Raw genomic sequence first — 23399 nt, 5'->3', positions numbered from 1 at the left:
AATATTTCCAAACAATAATTATACATTAGTTTAACAATAGGATTAAGAGAAATATATCTCAAAAAGAAAAAAATGAAACAAGCAAATGTTCACAATAGCAATTAGCATTAATTTAGTAAAATGAAGGTTAGGATAGTCTATGACTCCTTGAATGGAAGCCATTTCCTGGGGTTTCTCCCCACACTTCAATCTTCGTGTCTGAGGCAAACTCCTCCTTTGATTTAATTCATTCAGCCTTTCACAAAGAGCAGCAGCTGCTAACGTGCTCCTGGCCACGTGAGACAAATTGTAAGTAGATGGCTGCTAAGAGGTTGTTTTTCCCCAAAGGGGAAAGTGTGCCAAACCTGAGTAGGAGAGGGCGGCCAGGAGGAGGAGAGGATGCTCACCACAAAGCAAAACAACGATAAGGGGAAAGTGCCAGGCCTGAGTGTCCTACAGAGCCCCTGGAAACTGGCACAAATGTTTCCTACAGAAGGAGAGTGAGGGGCAGAGAGCACAGTCACCAGCCAGCCCTGTGGCGTTGGGTGAGCCACCTGGCCTTTCCATGCCTCGGTTTACTTGCCTGTCAAATGGGGATGCTGGCACCCATCTCACAGGGTTGCTGAGATGCTCAAAATTGCCAAGAACTCTGAAAGTTTTTAAAAAGCATTTTACAAATTAGCACCCTCTGGGTACCTATCAAAACCAGAGAGAACTTGGAGAAATTAAGTCTATATCAAGCTTCTCCATGCTTTTTCAACAATATCCCAGCAACCAAGAAGGCCGAACTTTCATTCTGGCTGTAGCATTATGAAAAGAAATAGGTATTTGTCTTGTTTCCCAATCATACAAACTCCTGCCCCTCTAGAGACCTCAGTCCACTCCTCTGGTCCCACCCCCATGATGTGTTTAAGTAGATTCTGAGACTGTACTCAAGGACTGAATTGTGGTTGGTGTTAAGGTCTGTCTGGAAACTGGCAGTCCGTAAGTTACCCCTCCTCTCTTTCCTCCCCAGAGCCAAAGTCACAGCGCCCACCTCTGGCCCCCCGCTAACGGCAGCCCTCAGGCCGTCCTGCCCCATCTCTAGCATCTGCCTGTACCAGCATCTAGTATTTTGTTAAGTTAGCAAGCAACTCCCTACCCAGTCTCATTTCTGAGTCTCAGTCATCAGAACTTGCCCGGGAGCTCCAGACTCTCAGGATGGGGACTTGGCAACACTTTGATTTCCAGACACTGTTCATTTCTCCTGTTCCAGCCAAGGGAGTGGAGTCTGGCCCTGAATCCTGGCCAAGCGCCCAGGCTGTTGTCCTCTGTGAGCAGGCGTGCCTGGTGAGCTGACATGATGGTTGAGGACCTCGGGATAAAGCAGGTTTCTCAATCTCAGCACTGTTGACATTTTGCTTCAGATAATTCTTTGCTGGGGGTGGAGGGAGCCTTGCGCACTGCAGGATGTTTAGCAGCATCTCTGGCCTCTACCCACTAGATGCCACTAGATGCTCCCTTCTCCGGAATTGTGACAACCCCAAATGTCCTCAGACATTGCCCAAATTGTCCCTGATTAGGAACCACAGGGATAAAGCTTCTCTGACCTGCTTCCTGGAGCCCCTGTTACTCTGGGTTGGAGCACCCTGTTGCCCCTTGAACACCTTCCACCTCCGGCCAGGGAGCACAGCCCCAGAGTGTGATTGGCTGGCCTTCCGGTCTAAAGGATATTTGTTGAATTTTTGGCCGCCCAGCCTCTGAACTCCCTTCCTGGGTTTGGGTGATCCTATCTAACATGAGGCGGAGGCAAAGATCACAGTGTGGAATGCAAAGACCACTGCTGAGGTCATGGCCTCTCCCAGCTTCTCTTGTGAGGACAGTGGCTGAGGCTTGCACCTATCCAGGTCTTCAGGGGATGAAAATGCCTTTTTGTTTCAACAATCCTTGTGAAAACCCTTCTAGAACATAGGCAGCTTCCAACTCACAAACAAGGCTTGTAAGGGAGCCTCCAGAGCATAGGCTGCCGTGGAAACTTCTGGAGGAGGCATGTGTGTTAGTTTCGTGTGGAGTTTGGAGGACCTGTGGATCCAGAGAAGGAAGAAGGATGGACCTGCTTTACAAGCCCTGACTCCAAAGAAAAACGATTCCTCTTTAGCCCAGGGCTTTCTAAGGAGTAATGGAATAAAGGAAGCACAATGGTGGTGGTGGACAGGGGGATCAGTAGATTTTACTAAACTAGAATGAAGAATGGCTGAACATGAAACAGTGCTTTGAATAAAATGAAACTGTTCACAACCTGAGAAATAGTTGCAATAAATATAACATGCAAAGGTTTGAAGTCTTAAAGTATAAAGAATTATTCTAAGAAAAACAGCAAAATCTCAATGAAAATAAAGACAAATAACACATCAGCTTATTTGCTGAAACAAACAAAACAAAAATACAAATGACTGGTAAACCTAAGAAAAATGGCTAGGTACATGTTGGGCTGCACCCCGCGGGCTTCCAATCCTTGTAGCTCTCTAGCCTCGAAACTGAAGAAAGAGCCCAGTAACAGAGACATCAGTGACCTGTTGGACGGGGGATCTTACACAAAGGGTCCTGGATCGCCACCCCACCATGTGCAGCAGACGGCGGGCAGGACATGGCAGCAATCTTTGCTACTTGGAGAAAAAACTACCATTTATAGGGGGGAATTGATGTCGCAGGGGCTCACCAGTTACCAGGAGCTAATTAAGCCCTATAATCTGAGGATTGAATAGTCATGTGAGTGGAGCAGGGGATGTACAGAGAGCAAGAGAACGCCCATTTTGAATGGCGTACCCAGAGGGGGACGAAAACAGCATCTCGGTGTAAAACCAGCAATCAGACTCATTTTACATTGAGGCCACCATTGTCACCCAGTCCACAATCAGATGCCCTTTGCTCAGACTACAGACAAAATGTAAGATGTGTAACAGGCACAACACAATGAAGATCATGACCATTAAGCAAAATACAAGAAGTAACAGCATTTTGAGATCGTACCACCCCTGCCTGTGGTTTTCATCCTGGCCAGCAGTACCATACCACCCGTCCACCCTCAGTCCCCACAGCCCATGCCGGAGAGGCAGTATAATATAATGGTGCTTTTCACCAGTAGGGACCCGGGATTAATTACCTTAGTAGTCTTAGGTGGTGCCTGAGTAGAAGACAGGTGAAATCTGTAAGTCCCTGTCTAATCTTATTCCCCATGGGACAGCACCCATGGGGAACAGGATTAGAAACCCAAACCACCGGGGACTTACCTGCCAGTTCCAAGGCCATTTATAATACGTTCCCCTGGGAGTAGATCCTATGGCAAAGGCAAAAGTGAGTTACTGTCCTGACAGATAGTTGGCAATGGTCCTTCGGTGGTCAACAGTTGAACTCGGATGGTATTGACTAGTTGCCTTTGGGTTAACATGGTGTAGGCACCAGGACAATTGCTCCTGGGATATTCAGTTATAGTTCGTAGGGTTTGAGTTAGCCTCCTGGTCCACATGTTGACAGGGAGTTTCTGTTTCCATTGTTAAGTAGTCCATTCGTCCTTTCCATTAGCCTGGCACCAGTGGGGTTGTAGGGTATGTGGAAATGCCAGTGTATATCATTTTTATCAGCCCATTCCTGAGCTTCATGGCCAGTTGGTTGCTGTTGATGTCCATGGGGGTCCTGTATGTCTTGCACAGCTCTAGACCCTGAATAGTGTTTGTTTGTTTGTTTTAGCATTGCTGGACAACTTGGGTAGGCCTTTTGTAACGTCTTCCACCTGTGGTAACACACTGTAGACTGGACATAGCTGTTGTTCCACTATGTAGTTACTCTGCCCCCTTCCACAGCTGGGACCAGAAGCCCAAAGTTACTTTTTTATTATTTGGCCATTGCCACAGGCCCCAACCAAACCCTTCCAGATAACTGGCCATGTCCAATGCACAAGCCTGTCCCTGAGTTAATATACCTAAACCTTGTGTCTGTGATTGTTTAGGGATGGTGAGTCAGGGGCATGCTTGTCTTTTGTAGATAACCTGGGTCCTTGCATTTGTCTGTATTCACCAGCAATCTGTGTGCAGTCAGAGGAGCCACGAGCCTAGGGCTGCTACTTTGGAACTGGAGAACCTCTGAGGTTAATAGAATATCATTGATATAATGGAAGAGGAAGACATCTCTCACAGCAGACAGCTGCCACAGGGCCCCTCAGGCTAGTGGACAGCCACCTGGGGATCACCCCTACAACGTTCCATTCCCTGTCCTTATTTCCCGGCATCTCAGCACTCATGGGAGTTTCCTCAGCCTCCTGGCTCGTTCACCAATTTTTGGGCTGCACCCTGCTGGCCTGCAAACCTTGTAGTTGCCCATCCTCAAGACTGAAGAAAGAGCCCAGGGACAGTGACAGAGACATTAATGATTTGTTGGACAGGGGGATCTTACACAAAGGGTCCTGGAGCGACACCCCATCGTGCACAGCAGACGGCAGACAGGACATGGCAGCAATCTTTACCACTCAGGGGAGAGGAGGCTTCCATCTACAGGGGGAATTGACGTCAGGTGGGTTCATCACTTACCAGGGACTAATTAAGCCCTATCTCACTTACCAGGGACTAATTAAGCCCTATCTCACTTTCCCCCTATCATATAGAAAATAAGAACAAATACAGCGCTAAGTGTGGGCCATGCTGGGATGAGTCTGGCCCGGCAACTGTACAGGAGGAGGGTGAATTGTGCCACTGCCTGGAGAGCGGCTTGAACGCGTGCATTATGTGTGGCCAGAAGAATGTTCGTGTTCTTTTCATCTGGAAATTCCTCTTCTAGAAAAGGAGGAATAACCAGCAATGCATTTCAATTTAGCACACTGGATTTGAGCACAGGGGCTGGAGCCAGACTAACTAGTTCAAATCCTGGCTCTGCTCTCTCTAGGCCTCAATTTCCCCATCTGTTTACACAGGGATTGTAAAATGTTTTAGGGCTGTTATCTAGATTAAATATTTGTTAATACTTGCAGAGTACTTACAACAGTGCCTGGCACATAGTGAGCACTGGGTAAGTATTAGCTATACATGCAGCGTTATCTATGATAGCAACATACACACACAAAGGAAATAAATTAAATATTCCATATTAGGAAAACAAATAAACCATGGTACACTTATACACTAGCATTTTATGAAGGCACTGAAATATCAGTAGTATTTTAAAAGAGTATTTCAAGACATGGTGATGATGAAAATAAGTAAGCCTTCCCACCATAATGAAAAGAACTTTATGTCGGATATTAGAAAAGTTAAAAATTTTGAATGAACATTATGATCTCCACCCCAGCCTTTTTTTTTTTTTTTGCGGTACGCGGGCCTCTCACTGTTGTGGCCTCTCCCGTTGCGGAGCACAGGCTCCGGATGCGCAGGCTCAGCAGCTATGGCTCACGGGTCCAGCCGCTCCGCGGCATGTGGGATCTTCCCGGACCGGGGCACGAACTCGTGTCCCCTGCATCGGCAGGCGGACTCTCAACCACGGCGCCACCAGGGACGCCCCCATCCTTTTTTTAATAGACTTTACTTTTAGAGCACCTTTAGGTTTACAGCAAAATTGAACAGAAAGTACCGAGATTTCCCATATACTCCCCGCCCCCATTCATGCATGGCCACTATCCTCCACTATCAACATCCCCCACCAGAGCAGTACATTTGTTACAAACGATGAACCTACACTGATACATCATTATTGCCCAAAGTCCACAGTTGACATTAGGGTTCACTCTTGGTGTTGTACAACCTATGATTGTTTACAAATGTATGATGACATGTATCCACCATGACAGTATCACACAGAGTAGCTTTGCCACCCTAAAAACCCTCTGTGCTCCACCTGTTCATCCCTCTCTTCCCCCTAGGATCAGGCAACCATTGATCCTATTACTGTCTCCTTACTTTTCCAAGAATGTCATATCTTACACTAAGTAGCGTTTTGCAACTGGCTTCTTTTACTTAATAATATTCATTTAAGATTCCTCCATGTCTCCTCGTGGCTTGATAGCTCAATTTTTTTTAAGTCAAATAATATTCCACTGACTGGATGCACCACAATTTTTTTTTATCCATTCACCTACTGAAGGACATCTTGGTTGCTTCCAAGTCTGGGCAATTATGAATAAAGCTGCCATAAATATCTGTGTGCACTTTTTGTGTAAACCTAAGTTGTCAACTTATTTGGGTAAATACCAAGGAACACAATCACTGGATCAAGTGGTAAGAGTATGTTTCGTTTTGTAAGAAACCTCCGCACTGTCTTCCACCGTGGCTGTACCACTTTGCATTCCCACCAGCAGTGATGAGAGCTCCTGCTGCTCCACATCCTCACCAATATTTGGTGATGTCAGTGCTTTGGACTCTAATAGGTGTGTCGTAGTATCTTGTTTTAATTTGCAATTCTCCCATGATCATGACCCCTTTTAAAAATTAAATTTATAGGGCTTCCCTGGTGGCGCAGTGGTTGAGAGTCCGCCTGCCGATGCAGGGGACACGGGTTCGTGCCCCGGTCTGGGAAGATCCCACATGCCGCAGAGCGGCTGGGCCCGTGAGCCATGGCCGCTGAGCCTGCGCGTCCGGAGCCTGTGCTCCGCCCGGAGCCTGTGCTCCGCAACGGGAGAGGCCACAAGAGTGACAGGCCTGCGTACCGCAAAACAAAACTAAACCAAAAAAAAAAAATTAAATTTATAATGTATCTCTTAACTCTTTCAGATGTTTGCTTTACCTTGTTTACTGAGATTCTCCTTGTTTTATATAGAATCTCTCTTCAAGAGTATATTTTACCTTGTTTACTACTATTCCACCTGCTTTCAAAATATCTACTTGTCTTTCAAATGTCAAATAAAAGTTTGTTTGCTTCTAAGTACAAGACTTCCCTCCTCTGCGAATCCCAACACCATTTCTGGAGGGGTGTCTGTTGAGGGTCTTGGGGGGGACCCTTTATGTAAACGAGGACTCATAAAATGCTGGGTTAAAAACTGAGAAAAAGTAGTTAGCCCTTTTAGGTTGCTGGCTCTTCCTTTCACTTCTGCCTGCAGAATTTAGTAAACTGCAAAAGTCACATTTCAAAATATTCTGAGATTATGGTCTTATTTCCATATAACTTAGAAAATGACAAGTGAAAACAGCACAGAGAGGTAAGTGACTTGTTGGAAGGCCACACACCTGGTAGACGATGAGCTCCCAGCTGGGCCACCTGCCTTGCCTCAATATATTTTGTGCTGAGCCCTGATACCTGGGGTTCAGAGATAAACACAAGACAGATCCCAGGGATCTGGGTTTCTTTCCAGAAACTCCTGCCCTACCAGGCCCTCAATGAGCTGTCAGAACTATCAAACAGTTCAGCTACGACAAGAGTTAAATGGTGTGCTGGGCTGGAAGAATTGACCTGGTTTAAATATTGTCAGGAAGAGAGACAGGGGCTCAGCTAAGGTTGTCTTCCCTTTGTTGACCGCTGACCTAGCAAACGAACAGTGCTGGGCTGTAAAAGTCCTGAGAGCAGTGGGTAGGGTTTTGCTCCCCACTTGCCCAGAGCAGGGATGATCAATATTTGTTAGCTGTTTGAAGGAAGGTAAAATTAGGCACAGGTGTCTTGGCCATGCCTCTTAGCCATTATCTGTGTAGCTGTTAAAGAACCCAGTGAAAGGGGCTGAGCCCTGAGACCTGGGTGCTTTGAGACAAAGGCAAGGCTGACCCTACTGGCCCAGGGGTCTTGGTTTCTTTCCAGAAGGTCATGAGTCTCCGGCAGTAGTTCAGGGAAGCTGCTGGCTTCTGTAACTAGGCATGACAGGGAGATCACAGCGGCTGTGACCACTTGAAAGGCTTGGACAACAAAATCAAAACGGGCCCTGTTAGCCAAGATTTCCCAGCAAGGTTCAGCTGTTTACTGGTGCTGAACTGGAAAGAGTTGAGAGGGGCCCAGCTGCCCTGCCGGAAGGTGGAGGCTGTTGGCAAAACCCATTTAGTAACCACTCAGGGAAGCCCCCCAAGAGAGGGATTTAATATTCCTTAGGTCTGAGGTCAATGGCTGCCACAGGAAATAAGGGACAGGATTTAAATGGTAAAATTACAGACTGTACTAAATGGCTGCAGATTACCAGGCATTTGCATCTACAGCAATAACCTCCACAACAAGCCTGTGAATCCAATAGGGGAAGGTCGTGACTTGCCCAAGGTCACCCAGATGGTCAAGTTGAGAGCTGTGATTCCAGGCCATCTGCTCCACTACAGAGCCCAGCTCTTTTCATGATGCCAACTTCCAATGATGAGAACATGATTTAGACTCTTTATCAAGACAAAGGGAGCTTTAAAAGATAAATGCATAAGAAGACAAAAGGAACACATCTTAGCTTCTCAAAGAACAGATTTGAAGTATTCTGCTGTGTTCCTAACAATTTTCTTCCTCACCTTGGAAGACTGACATTGGTTCTATACCCCCTGACAAGAGTCAGCCCCTGCCATGGCTCATCAGGCTCCCCCAAAGATACTCCCACACCCCCCAGTTCTGGGGGGAGGTTTGTGCCTCCCTCCCTACAGCAGATCAACCAGGGAGAATCTAATGAAGTGGAGAGATGGGTTGTTAATTCTACCTTTTCCTAAGTGTTTCCTGATTTGGCTTAGACACAGACTAATTTCTTCCAAGACCAGTGCCACTGGTATAGCATAATCGTTTATGTAACCTTGAAAATGGTGCAGTGGTTTTAAAGTTATGTCCAGTTGTGCTTTGGAGTTAAGCTTTATTTCTTTAAGACCCTCACAACATTGCACAAAAAAGCAGTTGCTGAACCATATATATGGTATAATACCATTTCTATAAAAAAAATCTCTATATAATTTCATGTATTTTCATAGGAAACAATCTGAGAGGATGCTTAGTAAACTGCAACCACAGTTAGCTTAAGGGAGCAGGTTCACAGCTCTGTTGTGTTTGTGTAAAGGGCCTTTACACGTCTTCCTCCCCATACTTCTATATCGTTTGACATTTTTATAACAATATGAATTACTATTTTAAAATTTATATACAGTAAAATTCACTCTTTTTGGTGTACAGTTCTATGAGTTTTGACAAATGTGTAGATTTGTGTAACCACCATCACAATCAGAACCATATGATCCAGCATTTTCACTTCTGGGTATTTACCTGAAGAAAACAAAAACACTAATTTAAAAAGTTATATGCAGGGGCTTCCCTGGTGGTGCAGTGGTTGAGAGTCCACCTGCCTATGCAGGGAACACGGGTTCGTGCCCCGGTCAGGGAAGATCCCACATGCCGTGGAGCGGCTGGGCCCGTGAGCCATGGCTGCTGATCCTGTGTGTCTGGAGCCTGTGCTCCGCAACAGGAGAGGCCACAACTGTGAGAGGCCCACGTACCGCAAAAAAAAAAAAAAAGTTATATGCATCCCTATGTTCACTGCAGCATTATTTACAATAGCCAAGATATAGAAGCAACCTAAGTGTGAATGGATAAAGATGTGGGATATATGTGTGTGTGTATGTGTGTGTGTGTGTGTGCATGTATGCAATGGAATATTACTCAACCATTAAAAAAAAGAAATCTTACTACTTGCAACCACATAGATGGATCCAGAGAGTTTTATGCTAAGTGAAATAAATCAGAGAAAGACATATACTGTATGATCTCACTTATATGTGCAATCTAAAAAACAAAACAAAATGAAAACAGACTCATAGACTCAGAGGACAAATAGGTGATTTCCAGAGGGGACAGGGGCAGGGAGAAGTAGGTGAAGGGGATTAAGAGATACAAACCTCCAGTACCTCCAGTTATAAAATAAGTAAGCCACAGGGATGTAATATATAGCATAAGGAATATGGTAAAAAATATTAAAATAACTTTGTATAGGGACAGATGGTTACTAGACCTATCATAGTGACCATTTCATAATGTATGCAAATTTCAGATCACTATGTAGTACATATGAAACTAACATAATATTGTATATCAACTATATATTTTTTTAAATAAATGAAATTTTAGGGCTTCCCTGGTGGCGCAGTGATTAAGAATCCGCCTGCCAATGCAGGGGACACGGGTTCGAGCCCTGGTCCGGGAATATCCCACATGCTGTGGGGCACCTAAGCCCACGCACCACAACTACTGAACCTGCACTCTAGAGCCCATGAGCCACAACTACTGAGCCCACGTGCCACAACTACTGGAGCCCGCACGCCTAGTGCCTGTGCTCCGCAACAAGAGAAGCCACCGCAATGAGAAGGCCGTGCACCGCAACGAAGAGTAGCCCCCGCTCGTCACAACTAGAGAAAACCCGCATGCAGCAACGAAGATCCAACACAGCCAAAAATAAATAAAATGTATTTTAAAAATAAATAAATAAAATAAAATAAAAATTTAAAACTAAACAATAAAGAATATAGTCCTATCACCTAAAAAAAAAAAAATCCCTTTATAGTCAACCCTCTCTCTATCCCAACCATTGGAACCAGTGAGCTGTTCTCCATCACTCTAGTTTTGCCTTTTCCGCAACGTCATATCAATGGGATCTTACAGTATGTAGCCTTTTGAGTTTGGCTTCTTTCATTCAACATAATTACTCTGAGGTTCATTCATGCCATTGTGTGTATCACTAGTTCATTCCTTTGATTGCTGAGTAGGATCCCACTGGATGATGTATGCAGTTTGTTTCCCATTCACCTCTTGAAATATATTAGGGTGGTTCATTGTTTTTGACAATTATGAATAAAGCAGCTATAAACACTCATGTGCAGGTTTTTACATCAACATAATTTATTTTGGGTAAATACCTAGGAGTAGGATTGCTGGGTCATATATTAAGTATATGTTTAATTTGATAAGAAATTGTCAAACCACTTTCCAAAATGGCTGTACCATTTTACTTTATGAAATAAAGAAATGTATGAGAGTTCTAGTAGCTCTGCATCCTCTCCAGAACTTGTACTTGATATGATAAGTGTTTTGGATTGTAACCATTCTGGTAGGTGATAACCTCATTGTGGTTTTAATTTGCATTTCCCTACTGAGTAATGGTATTGAGGATTGTTTCATGTGCTTAATTTTTTTGCTATCTTTCTTGGTAAACTGTCTATTCAATTTTTGCATATTTTTTTGGATTGTTTGTTTTGTTATAGTTGAGTTGCATTACTATTTTTAAGAGCTTTATTGATACTAATTGACATACAATATACTGCATGTATTTAAAATATATAGTTTGACAAATTTGTCATAAGCATATACCCATGAAACCACTGCCACAACCAAGATAATGGACATATCCATCGCCCCCAAAAGTTTCCCCATGCCACTTGATAATCCTTTTTCCATTCCTCTTCCTGCCAACACCCACTCCCCAGGCAACCAGCGATCTGTTTTACGAGTTAGTTTGCATTTTACAGAATTTTATATAAATGGAACCATACAGCGTGCACTTTTAAAAATCTGGCTTCTTTCACTTAGCATAATTGTTCTGTGATTCATCCATGTATGTATCAATAGTTCATTCCTGTTTTATTGCTGAGAGTATTTCATTGAATTGGATACACCTCAATTTGCTTATACATTCACCTGCTGATGGACATTTTCAACGGTTACCAAAAAAGCTGCTATGAACATTCATGTACAAGTCTTTGGGCATATGTTTTCATTTATCTTGGGTAAATATAATACAATAAATACCCAGGAGTAGAATGACTAGGTCATACAGTAAGTGTATGTTTAACATTTTAAGAAACTACTAAACTGTTTTCAAAATACATGCATCATTTCACATTACTCTCTTAATAAAAGTTTTTTAAAAATGGTTTTACTGGGCTTCCCTGGTGGTGCAGGGGTTGAGAGTCTGCCTGCCAATGCAGGGGACGCAGGTTTGTGCCCCGGTCCAGGAAGATCCCACATGCCGCGGAGCGGCTGGGCCCGTGAGTCATGGCCACTGAGCCTGCGCGTCCGGAGCCTGTGCTCCACAACGGGAGAGGCCACAACAGTGAGAGGCGCGCACCGCAAAAAAAAAAAAAAAAAAATGGTTTTACTGGTATTCACTGATCACTGTTTATAAACTTTCCTCAGTCACAGAATTTAGGGTGAGAGTTGAGAGAGAGCTAAGTTCTTTCTCATAATAAAAGAAAGAATTGGATGGGTGGTGTAGGGTAGGGCCTCCAGATGGAGCCAGGAATTTGGGCCCTTATGGCAGAAACACAGAAGATTAAAATACCCAGTGACTGTGTAGCCATTAATGGACTTGGGAAGAACGCAAATGTCTCCTGTGGGATTTTATGGCTGTGTGAGTTGTGAGCTGTGCTATATAAAGACTTCTTCAATCATCTGCCATGAAATCTCCAGTGAACTCTGTACTGCTCACCACTGCTTCTGAATAAGTGAATTCTGTGGGCCAGTGTTTTCCGAACTGCAGATAAACACCTATTCCATGACTATTATTTTTCTCTAAAAGATTCACTTTCACCAATTCATTTCATCTTTGTCTTAATCTTAAGCTGATAAAGTTTTTTAAACTACTTAAATTAAAAACATTAGTCCCGACTCACCTCATGGGCCACCAGGGGGACTCACTGCACACTCTGTGAAAGGCTGTCTTGGGGTACAGGGGAGGTTAAAAAACCCTTCCCTCTACCCTCTTCGGTTCAATACATTGGTCATTTGAATCAAACTGATAAAAGAGAGATTAATAGGGGAAAAGATTATTTTGCATACATATGAGGGCCTTACAGAAAAAAAGTGAAAACCCCAAAGAAGTGGTTAGACCTGAGGACTTATATACCATTTTAACAAAGAGTAATAAATTGTGGAGAAGTAAGTAGACAAAGGAAGGAATAGGGGTTGGACTTCTAGGGGCATAAGTTGTGGGAAGGTAAATATATGGGGGAAACTAATGGATTATAATGGATAATAGGGTTATTTAGTAAGGTTTGTTATGTTCAAGTTGGTGCTTTCTCCGCTGAAAAATCTTCTCCTATCTGGTGATTGAGTCCTTCTCCTTTTTCTGGTAATTCTGGAAGATTTATGTTACCTTAACAAAGGGAAAGTTATGCCCTGCTTTTAGACAGACAGCTAATTGTCTTCAGTTAAAAACAATCCTTGCCAAAGTGGCATACTTGGGGGCGGCATATTCTGATCCCCTTCAAGGGAAACTTGAATAAGGCTCAGAGCCCAGTGGCTGCATGAGGGGTGTCAGCAGCAAGAGATAAGAGGACAACTACTTACATACATTTCTACTTATGTGTGTTCTATTATGAGTATGTTACCGAATGCAAGTTCGTGTGCCCAATGCACAGTGAGGTCAAACAAACCAAAACGTCTGTGTTTGGAGCAGAGAAAGGTTTATCTGAAATTCATCAGAAACCTGCACTTGTCAGAAAGTCCCTCCTATGACGCTTCTTGACGGTGAAGCACTTTTGCAAAAGCATCAGAGTACGACAATAACTGCCTATAAACAACCGAAAGACTTTAAAAGACATGGTTAAACACCTGCTTACAATGTAATCGATAAAGAAACGAACTATGACTGTGAGCATTTTATCAGGACATACCAGGATTTTAGAAAGTCCATATCATTTTTAGAACAATCTGTATTAATATCATTTATCCATAGAGTATAACCTAAGAAGGCTTATCATTCATTTGGAAATGCTTTCCATGTAATTTAACATACCAAATAATACTGGTTAACTTAATCTCTCTCTCTCTCAGATGCCTCAAGGTTCCTCTGAAGCATCTCAAAGTTAGCTTCAGGTCAAAAGAAATTCAGTTAGAATTTGATATTTGGGAAGTTTGTCAAAAATATCAAAGAGGTTTCAAAACACTTGGTCAAATAAGATCACAGGTCACTGTGAAACAATACTTAAATTCACTTAACCAAAGTGGCAAAAGATTTCAAAAGCAAACACAGATCACTTAAAGGCAAAGAACCTCACACAATCTGTTATTGAAAGCAGCATTCCAAGAAAACTTTGCTCTCTTAACAAAGTTCTCTAGTCTTGCACCAGCCTACTTTTAATAACAAAATTCATTTACCTAATTAAATTTAACCCAATCTTGGCTAATCCTGACCATGTACAAAACTCTTTTCTTAAGGTTCCTTTTCCACAAACTTCCTATCACTTTCTGTATCCACATTATATGTCCCCCTGCCCCGCTTTTTTTTTTTTTACCATCTAGAAACAACCAGGTCTAGGACAAAATTACTTTCTTTTCCCTTAACAAAATGCAGTTCCATTCCTCACACTCTGTTTTACTGAAAACACACATCTTACTTTCCTAACATATTGAAATGTTTCTCTTGTTTTAGTAGCTTTAATCACATATAATTTTAACCCTTAAAAACCTTAATCTCCAGCAAAAAAACAAGGAGCAAGTAATTGTGAGCTATCTGTCAAACCAGCATTTCCTGAATAGAAAACTTATGCTTTAGTCTTCCTCTCCTAAGAAGGCAAAGGTAGGTAAACTTACTGCCCAGCAATTAATTTTCCAATATTTTATCCTATCTGAAATGACCCAGATAGTCGATGAATTCTCACCATTCAACTTAATTTAGTTTCAAGTTATCAAGTTATTTTCCTTGCTGACAAATTCACAACAGCTATAATAAGGTCTTATTTGACCTCTAGTAAACCTACGTACAACAGAAGTACTATACTTAACATTATGACGCTAAAGACATGTCAATATTAGTCAAACCAACAAGCTTAAGCTAGCTTCAATACAAGATGTTGATTCAGCAATGAATATCTCCCAGATCACTTGAACCTAAAATTCATTCTGACAAGTTTCTTTTTTTATTTCTGAGAATTTATATAAGCACTTAATTTCTTTTAAGCCAATTAAACAGGACTCATCCACAAACCAATCTTGGCAATGCCATTTTGCAGCCAGAGACACCTCATATTTATAAGGTACATACATATATCTATTTAGATACAGAGATCTTACAATTTTTCTCTCATCACTCATACTTAATTATTCATGGACAAACATCAAACCAATGCAACACAGAATTGCAGGTCTCTCAGGGTCACAATTCCCTGGCTCCAGAAAGGGAAATTCCCAACCAGTCCTCTGCCATAGAAAAAGCCAATGCAATAGGGAAGGATACCCTGGTGTTGTTAGAGACCAGAGATGTCTCAACCAGCCAACACAAGTACTGATATACACACATAGACAAACAACAAATATGGTCCCACAAACAAAAGATAACACAAGGTGTAGCCCCAAAATTCCACTTCGACTCCGAGACAGAGGCTTCCAGAGTGTCCTGGCTCCTGAAAGAGAATGGGCCCAGAGTGGCTTGCAATGAGCCCTGGATGGCTCACTCCCTGAAAGTGAAGTGAGCCCTAGATGGAGCAAGTAGAATTTTCCCATCCCACGCAAGCCAGAGTGGCTCACCCCAAAATGATACACACAAAAACACAAACAACAAATAAGGTATGGTCACACAGAAAATCAGAGGAGGTGGAGTCTAAAAATTCCACTTCCACTCCCAGACAGAGGCCTCCAGATTGGCCCAGCTCTTGAAAGAAAATGAACCCAGAGTGGCTAGCCCAGAGTGGCTCACTTCCCACAAGAGTGAACCCAGAAGGAGTGGAGAGAATTCCCAGCCTGCATGCAAACTGGAGCTACTCACCCTCCAGCGACACCGAAAGTGAACTGTAGCTTAAGACGTTCCTTGGCTCCAAACAGACTTGGGCTGAGGCGGCCAGCGCCTGCCACGGAGAGTCTCTCTGAGCTCCCCAGAGCAAAATGAGCTCCGGCAGCTGCTGGGGATTCGGGGAAAGGGCTGCTCCTGGCCAGGGTCGACTTGCCACAGGCATGAACTCCTGGGCTGGCTCACCAAAACTGTTCCGAATGCAGGTTTGTGTACCCACCACACAGTGAGGCCAAACAAACTGAAACGTTGGAATTTGGAGCAGAGAATGGTTTATTGCAGGGCCAAGCAAGGAGAACGGGTGGCTCATGCTAAAAACCTGGAACTCCCTGATGGTTTTCAGGGAGAAGTTGTTTTTTTTTTTTTTTTTTTTTTTTGCGGTATGCGGGCCTCTCACTGTTGTGGCCTCCCCCATTGCGGAGCACAGGCTCCGGATGCTCAGGCCCAGCGGCCATGGCTCACGGGCCCAGCCGCTCCGTGGCATATGGGATCCTCCCAGACCGGGGCACGAACCCGTATCCCCTGCATCGGCAGGCGGACTCTCAACCACTGCGCCACCAGGGAGGCCCAGGGAGAAGTTTTTATAGACAAAATTTGGGATGAGGGTTGGCAGGGTGTGTGACTTTCTTCTGATTGGTTGGTGGTGAGGTAACAGGGTAATGCTCTGCCTGAAGTTGCCATCCTCCACCTCAGTGGAGGCCTCAGTTCCCACAGAAGAGCTCAAAGGTATTGTTATGTGTATCCCTTCAGGAGGAACCAGGATCCTGCCCTAGGGTTGCACTATTGTTTCTCGACTGCTCCTTCTTTGTTTCTGCATCCCTCCCCTTCCCTGATTAGAAACTGTTTGAATCTGCCCTTTGGAACTCAGGGAAGGTCCAGGAGGCTGAATGAAGCCTATTTCCTACAAACAAGAAATGGGGGACATGGAAAGGCTTTCGTGTCCAGGAGGGCCCCACAGGGACCTGCTCAGTTTCCAGGATGTGGCCTCCTAATGGGCACAAGCCCATGACGTTGGACCTTCGGCTTTCCAGCCCATCAAACCTTGGTGCTGAGCTTGGTACATCACGAGTGCGCTAAACACCCTTTTCCAATAAATAGCAGAGCTCACAACTTGTAACCAGGCAGTAAGCGGTCAGTGCCACCTCTGCAGAAGCCCTGGTGCTGGAGGAACTCAGAGGAGGGACCCAGGCTTTCTTCCTATGACCCCTTCTCGTGACATGCACTCCAGTCAGCCCATATCAACCACTGGAGGGGCCCACACGATTTGTCTGCACTTCCTCTGTGATAGCCAACAATCCCACCAAATCCAGGCCCCTGCCATTTCCACCTATTTCTGGGGGGGGGGGGGGAGTGACTCTGCCTTGAACTGGTGGCACCAGGCAAGGAGCGTGGTCTCTGCACGTTTTGTGCTCAAAGTGGGGCTAAGTTTGCTTTGAGCGTCTTAATCACCCTTCTTGGGCCAGCAAGGATTATGAGTTATGGCAAAGGAGGGAGGGGGCCAATCACCTGCGAAGAAACTGTGGCTCCCAGCTAGCCTTCCAGACCACGTTCCGACTAGCAGGTACCTGCCACGGCCTGAGGGTACTTTGAAAGGTTACTGAGACAGCTGAGGCCTCATCGTGGGAAGGGGTGAGGGCAATGAAGAAGGCAATGGGGGGTGGGGAGTGGCGATTTGGACTAATTTCCTTTGGAGTCACGTCTTTCTCTAGAACTGGGCTTATATAATTTGTTGCTTGAGAGCTTTTCAAGAGTTTAGAGTCGTGGTTCTCAAAGGGCCGTCTCTGGGTCAGCAGTCTCCGCGCCACCTGGGAACTTGTTTGAAATGCAAATTATCAGGCCACCCCAGACCTCTGGAGGTGGAAGCCAGCCCTCTGCGTTTTAAAAAGCCCTCTGGGTGATTGTGATGTAGGCTGAAGTTTGAGAAACTGTAGAAAGTGACTCCTTAAAAATATTCCCCACCAGCCCACTCCTGATTACCTCGTCTCTCTCTCACACACACGCACGCACGGACGCACTTGACTGGGAAAGAGCCAGAGCGTGCATCTGTGAGATGAGGAGCCCGCGTCGCTCCGAAGCTGACTTAAAGAATCGTAAGGCGTCCCTCCCCCTGCTTGCCAACAGGAGCCCTTTGCTTCCGCCACGACTTTCACACAGTCCGTATTCAACTCGCCGTGCCGACCTTGCTTTTGCATTCCAGCTGGGCACAAAGCTGAGGCCTGTTTTCCCATTGTCTGTCAGATGAATGCTTGGATTGGTGTCCGGCTGCCCGCTCGTGCTTGGTAATCCGAAACAGAGACCTGGAAGTCTCGGGGCCAATTCAAGCTTCCTGCCGGGGAGCCAGCTGGAAGCCTGTAGGAGAAGAAAGGACGTTGGTGGCACAGCGCCACCCTGTGGCGGGGAGGGAAAGAGCCACTCTGCCCGGCGGTCTGCATTGGGCTTGGAGTCTGCAGAGACCTTAAACCTCATCAAATCCAAACATAACAAAACGCCCATTTAAAGAGCATTTACTGTGTGTTAAGCACCGTAATCATTGCCTCAGAGTTTCCTACGCGGTAGATAAGGTCACACAGCTGCTAAAAGTGAGCCAGGCTATGAGTCCCCGAAAGTCTATAGAGAGGTGACACAGCTAAGTACCAATCTGTCCTTCCATGCTCTTCCAAGTTCCAGTGGGGAATGCTCTTTATAGCCCTGCTTCTCAAACCCACGAGTGCAGGCAGCACCTGGGGATCTTGTTACAATGCAGATCCTGATTCAGCAGATCTGGGTAGGCACCCAAGATCCTGCATTTCTAAGGGCTCCCAAGTGATGCTGATGCTGGATCATGGACCAGACTAAGGGGCAAGACCCAGAGCAGTGCTGTCCGGTAGAATACGGAAGGGTCTAACCCCGTGCTGTCCAACACATTGGCCACTAGCCACCTGTGGCCATCGAGCACTTGAAATATGGCTACTGCAGCTGAGAAACTAAAATTTTCATTAATTTCAACTACTTTAAAAGTAAATAGCCCCTCTGTGGCTAGTGTATCCCATACTGGACAGAGCAGGGTCCCTCATGAGGGGGGGCTTAGGCTAGCTTGTTGTTGAAGAGCCAAAATTCCATGGCAGGTTAAAGCGGGATTGTTGATTAACAGATTTTTAGAGCCATGGGAGATTAATAGACTCCAACCTTGAAGATGTGGTATATATACACAATGGAATATTATTCAATCAAAAAAAGTGAAATAATGCCATGTGCAGCAACATGGATGGACCTAGAGGTTATCATACTAAGTAAAGTAAGCCAGACAAAGACAAATATCATATGCTATCGCTTATATGTGGAACCTAAAAAAATGGCACAAATGAACTTATTTACAAAACAGAAATAGATTCACAGACAGAGAAAACAAACTTATGGTTACCAAAGCAGAAAGGGGGGGAGGGATAAATTAGGACTTTGGTATTAAAATATACATACCACTATACATAAAATAGATAACCAACAAGGACTTACTGTATAGTACAGGGAACTATACTCAATATCTTGTAATAACCTATAAGGGGAAAGATTCTGACAAAGAAAATATATACTCTTCTTCAACATGGCTGTTGCCAGGAGGCCACAGGTGGGTCTCTCGATAGGGCTGCTCATGACAACATTGCCCCCAAGAGCAAATGATGAGAGAGCAAGAGAGAGGGCCTAGGATGGAAGCTGCAGCCTTTCATAACCTCAACATGATGTGCTGTACCATCAATCCTGCTGCATTCTGTTGACCACAGAGTAACCCTGTTGCATTGTGGGCAAGGACTGCACAGGTGTGAGTACCCAGAGGTGGGGGCCACTGGGGGTCATTTTGGAGGCTGCTCATCACAAATATGAAAAAGAAGATAAAACTCACCTGAACCCTCACTCTCCATAAATGATCACTGTAACACTGAGAGGTAATTCCTGTATGTCACACGTATATTTGTATGTGTGTATATGGCAGATTTTTTTTCTGACTCTTAACTCATATATTAGTCTCTGTATTTTTCCTCCATTTCCCTTTCAGCTGGAAATCCAGCCTTTGTTTAACCTCCTTCCTGCATGGAAGATATGCACTCAATTTTTATTATTCTACTGGATACCCTAAATTTCAAACATGCTTATTTGATGCAACAAAATATAAAGTGAATCAATGTCTTTATCCTCCTCCTAAACAATTCAATGATATTAAAACATTAAATCAGATCATTACGCTCCCATTTTATAATTACTGTTGTCTAGTGTTTTAGTCCTATCTCATTTTTACATATCCTAAATTAGTTTTATAAATTATTATTATTGTTTTTAGATTTACCCCCTGGTTTACCTGTTTCTTTACTCACCAATGCTTCTCTCATCCCAAAGCAAGAAGTCTTGGCACCTGAAGGTTTCTTTCTTTCTTCCTTTCTTTTTTTTTCTTGAAAGCTCAGCATTTCTAGGAGTTTGTAATAGGAGAATTTTCAAATCATCTAATTCCCATGTTGCTGGTAATCCCTTTATTCAAGTACTGTAGTAGGGCTAGTATACTTCTTCCTTTTGAAAAACTTAAACCCATTGAAGAGATTATGCGTCTGAAGGGGGCAGGCTGGAAAGAGGCAGCAGTGAGTTAGGGATGAAGGGAGAAAGGAAAGGCAGGTATTTGAGGAGGGAGGTGGCAAGACCTCAGAGGTGATACTTCAGAGGGTGGGTCTGAGGAAGCCAGTCTCCAGGCTTTCCAAGATTCCTGCACCCAGGCCAGGCACTAAAGCCCACAGGGACCGAGTGGACAGGGGAGCGGGAAGGCTGCAGTGGGATCTGTGCTTATATATGGTCAAAAATCACAGAAGCATACTGGTGTTTTGCTGCTGTGGACCACGGACCCCAGCATAACTGTGGTGATGGGGAGACCTGAGAATCACTGAAGGCAAATTCCCACCAGGACAAGTGAGGGTTAGGAGGCAGAATTAAATTGAGTAAAAGGAAATAAAGGACTTAAATATTTCTTGCTCATATAGCTTACAGGCTGAGATTCATACATGCTACACACACACACACACACACACACATTTAAACTATAGTCTAGTTGTACTTTTGTATCCTGTTTTTCACCTAGCTTATATTATGGACGTGATGCAATGTGATTATCTACACTCCCCAACCATGTCCACAAAGTTTCCATGGAGAGAGCCATACATCAGGGCATGTCCTGCTTCACTGGCTGTGAGGGCAAAGTGCAAGGTCACATTCCTTTCACTCTTCAAAGACCCCACACCCCAGAGAATCTATCAGGAGAAGCCCTCTCTTTGCTCCCCAGGAGCTCTTGGCCCTATTATAACCTACTATAACCCCAGTCCCTCAACCGCGTGCCTCTCAGCCCAGCAGGCGAGGCCTGTTCTGGTGAGTCTCACCTGGCGGCTGGGACACCTTCTCCTCCCCTGCTAGTAGGTGGCTGCCACAAGATGTCACCAGCAACTTGGCAGGTGGATGCATTTCCTGTCCTTAAGGATGGCAGCGACCCAGGCTATTTCCTCAACCCTGAAATGAAGCTATTAGTTACCATTACAGGTTTTATGTGAATTCAATGAAAAAAAAAAAAAAGGTTAAAAGTATTGTGGTGATCACTAAGGCTGACACCCATGTTCTCACTCTCCCCCTTCTGGAAATGTGGTGGAATTGCACTTCCTTACCCTCTCAACGAGGCCTCTCTGAGTTTTGGGAGCCAAAGAATAGTGGGTGAAAGTGACCCATGTCACTTTGACCCTATGAGCCAATCTATAACTTGTCACATTTTCCTTCTTCCTGACACCGCTGCTGTCACCGTTCCACATGGTGGCTACTCCCATCAGCTGTGGTCCCTGAATGGAGCCCATGGAAGAGAGGCCCCAGCCACCTCAAGATAGGCAGGTGGAATGAATATAAAATAAACCTTTGTTGTTCTGAGCACTGAGATCTGGACATCATTTGTTACCACAGCATAACCTAACCTACCCTAACTGGTTAAATTTTTTTAAAAGGATGAACCTACCCAAGGTTACAGAGGCTTAATATTAAAGCAGAAGAGAGGAGAGGATGCAGACAATCCAGACTATTTTAGGGTTCTTCCCCATTCCTCGCTCATTGACAGGGGGTTACAGCTGCCTTGAGACGGAACAGCTTCAATGCCTGGACATTGCATAGAACACTCTCCTTTTTACCCCTGGGTGGGTCCAGCTAATTATTTTGAGGACATCTCTGCCGGGCCTCCATCTTGCCTGTGAAATATATGGCCCTGGTGGAGATCTGGATTCCCATTCTGCCCTTGGGCTTTACGAGGGTCTTGACAGCCTGAGCACCACACCCGTGGCCTTGGTGTTGTTGACCTGCATCTTCTTTTGACCCTTCTTGCTGTGCTTCTTGGCAAAGTGCATGTTTCTGAGGAACTTGGGTCCATCCCCTTAAGAGATTCAGATCCTTTTGATCAGGGTTTCTTGATGCCATTTCTGTGCCATATGGGGAAGGGTTGTACATGGTGTGGTTCTTGGCCTCAGCCATGTCTGCAAGGAAGCCAAAGGCTCCTGAAGCACCTTGAACTAGAGGAGAAATATAATTTCTTTTTTAAATTAGGAGGAAAAAAGTGAATTTTTAAGTTGGACAAAATGTTTTCATGTATAATATTAAAATGATCACTTTTGGGGACTTCCCTGGTGGTCCAGCGGGTAAGACTCTGTACTCCCAATGCAGGGAGTCTGGGTTTGATCCCTGGTCGGAGAACTAGATCCTGCATGCAACTAAGAGCCCACATGCTGCAACTAAAAAAAAAAAAAAACAGATCCCGCATGCCACAACTAAGACAGGGTGCAGCCAAAATAAATAAATAAATATTTTAAAATAAATGAATAAATAAAATGATCACCTTTATACCAACCCAGTAACCTCCTTCTTCTATAGTAACAGAACCTCTGTGTTTAGCTGGGTACCAGAATAATGGCTCCATTCCCCAGCCTTCCTTGCAGCTAGGTGTGGCCGTGTTGCTAGTTCTAGGCCATTGGGATGTGAATGGACGTTATACCCTTCTAAGGAAGGGCTTCCTGTCCTCCCTGACCCTCTTTGCCCATTCTGCCAGCAGGACTGTGCAGACAAGGGCCACACCCTGGGGACGGTGGAGGAAGGAGACTGGAGGGGTTGAGGTCCCGACACTGAGGTGCTGCCCCGCCGGCCCTGGGCTGCTCAGGCCTGGACGCTGACATGACAGATGAGTAAACTCTCATCTTCGAAGCTTCCATAATTTGGGGTCTTCATAGCAGTCAAGCCTACTTTCTTTTTTCTTTGCTTTTTAAAAAAAATAAATTTAGGGCTTCCCTGGTGGCGCAGTGGTTGAGAGTCCGCCTGCCGATGCAGGGGACACGGGTTTGTGCCCCGGTCCAGGAAGATCCCACATGCCGCGGAGCCGCTGGGCCCGTGAGCCATGGCCGCTGAGCCTGCGCGTCCGGAGCCTGTGCTCCGCAACGGGAGAGGCCACAACAGTGAGAGGCCCGCACACCGCAAAAAAAAAAAAAAAAAAAAAAAAAAAAAAAAAAAAAAAAAATTATTTTATTTATTTTTATTTTTGGCTGTGTTGTGTCTTCATTGCTGCACACGGGCTTTCTCTAGTTGTGGCGAGTGGGGGCTACTCTTCGTTGTGGTGCGCAGGCTTCTCATTGCAGTGTCTTCTCTTGTTGCGGAGCACGGTCTCTAGGTTCGCGGGCTCAGTAGTTGTGGCACGTGGGCTCAGTAGTTGTGGCCCGTGGGCTCT

General features: G+C 44.7%; 1 protein-coding gene across 2 annotated transcripts in view; it reads right to left on the bottom strand.

Moving 5' to 3' along the window:
• Positions 1–22090, bottom strand: part of LOC309815369 (uncharacterized protein) — a 65453-nt gene extending 43363 nt beyond the window's left edge. The window contains exons 1-3 of one of the 2 annotated variants that reach the window (XM_082642137.1): positions 21966–22090; positions 19993–20084; positions 17624–17995 (exon numbers count right to left, since the gene is read on the bottom strand). In XM_082642137.1, the coding sequence (XP_082498263.1) occupies positions 17636–17995; positions 19993–20084; positions 21966–22035 (522 nt within the window). In that variant the 5' untranslated portion in view covers positions 22036–22090 and the 3' untranslated portion in view covers positions 17624–17635. Of the gene's footprint in view, positions 1–16002; positions 17996–19992; positions 20085–21965 lie in introns of those variants that run through there. The other variant, XM_082642136.1, reaches the window with a different exon arrangement.
• Between the last annotated feature and the right edge of the window lie 1309 nt (positions 22091–23399).

Source organism: Mesoplodon mirus (assembly GCF_964341445.2).
Source record: "Mesoplodon mirus genome assembly, chromosome: 14".
NCBI classification, from domain to species: Eukaryota; Metazoa; Chordata; class Mammalia; order Artiodactyla; family Ziphiidae; genus Mesoplodon; species Mesoplodon mirus.
Note: the sequence above shows the minus strand (reverse complement) of the source record. Positions and strands in the feature narration are given on the sequence as shown.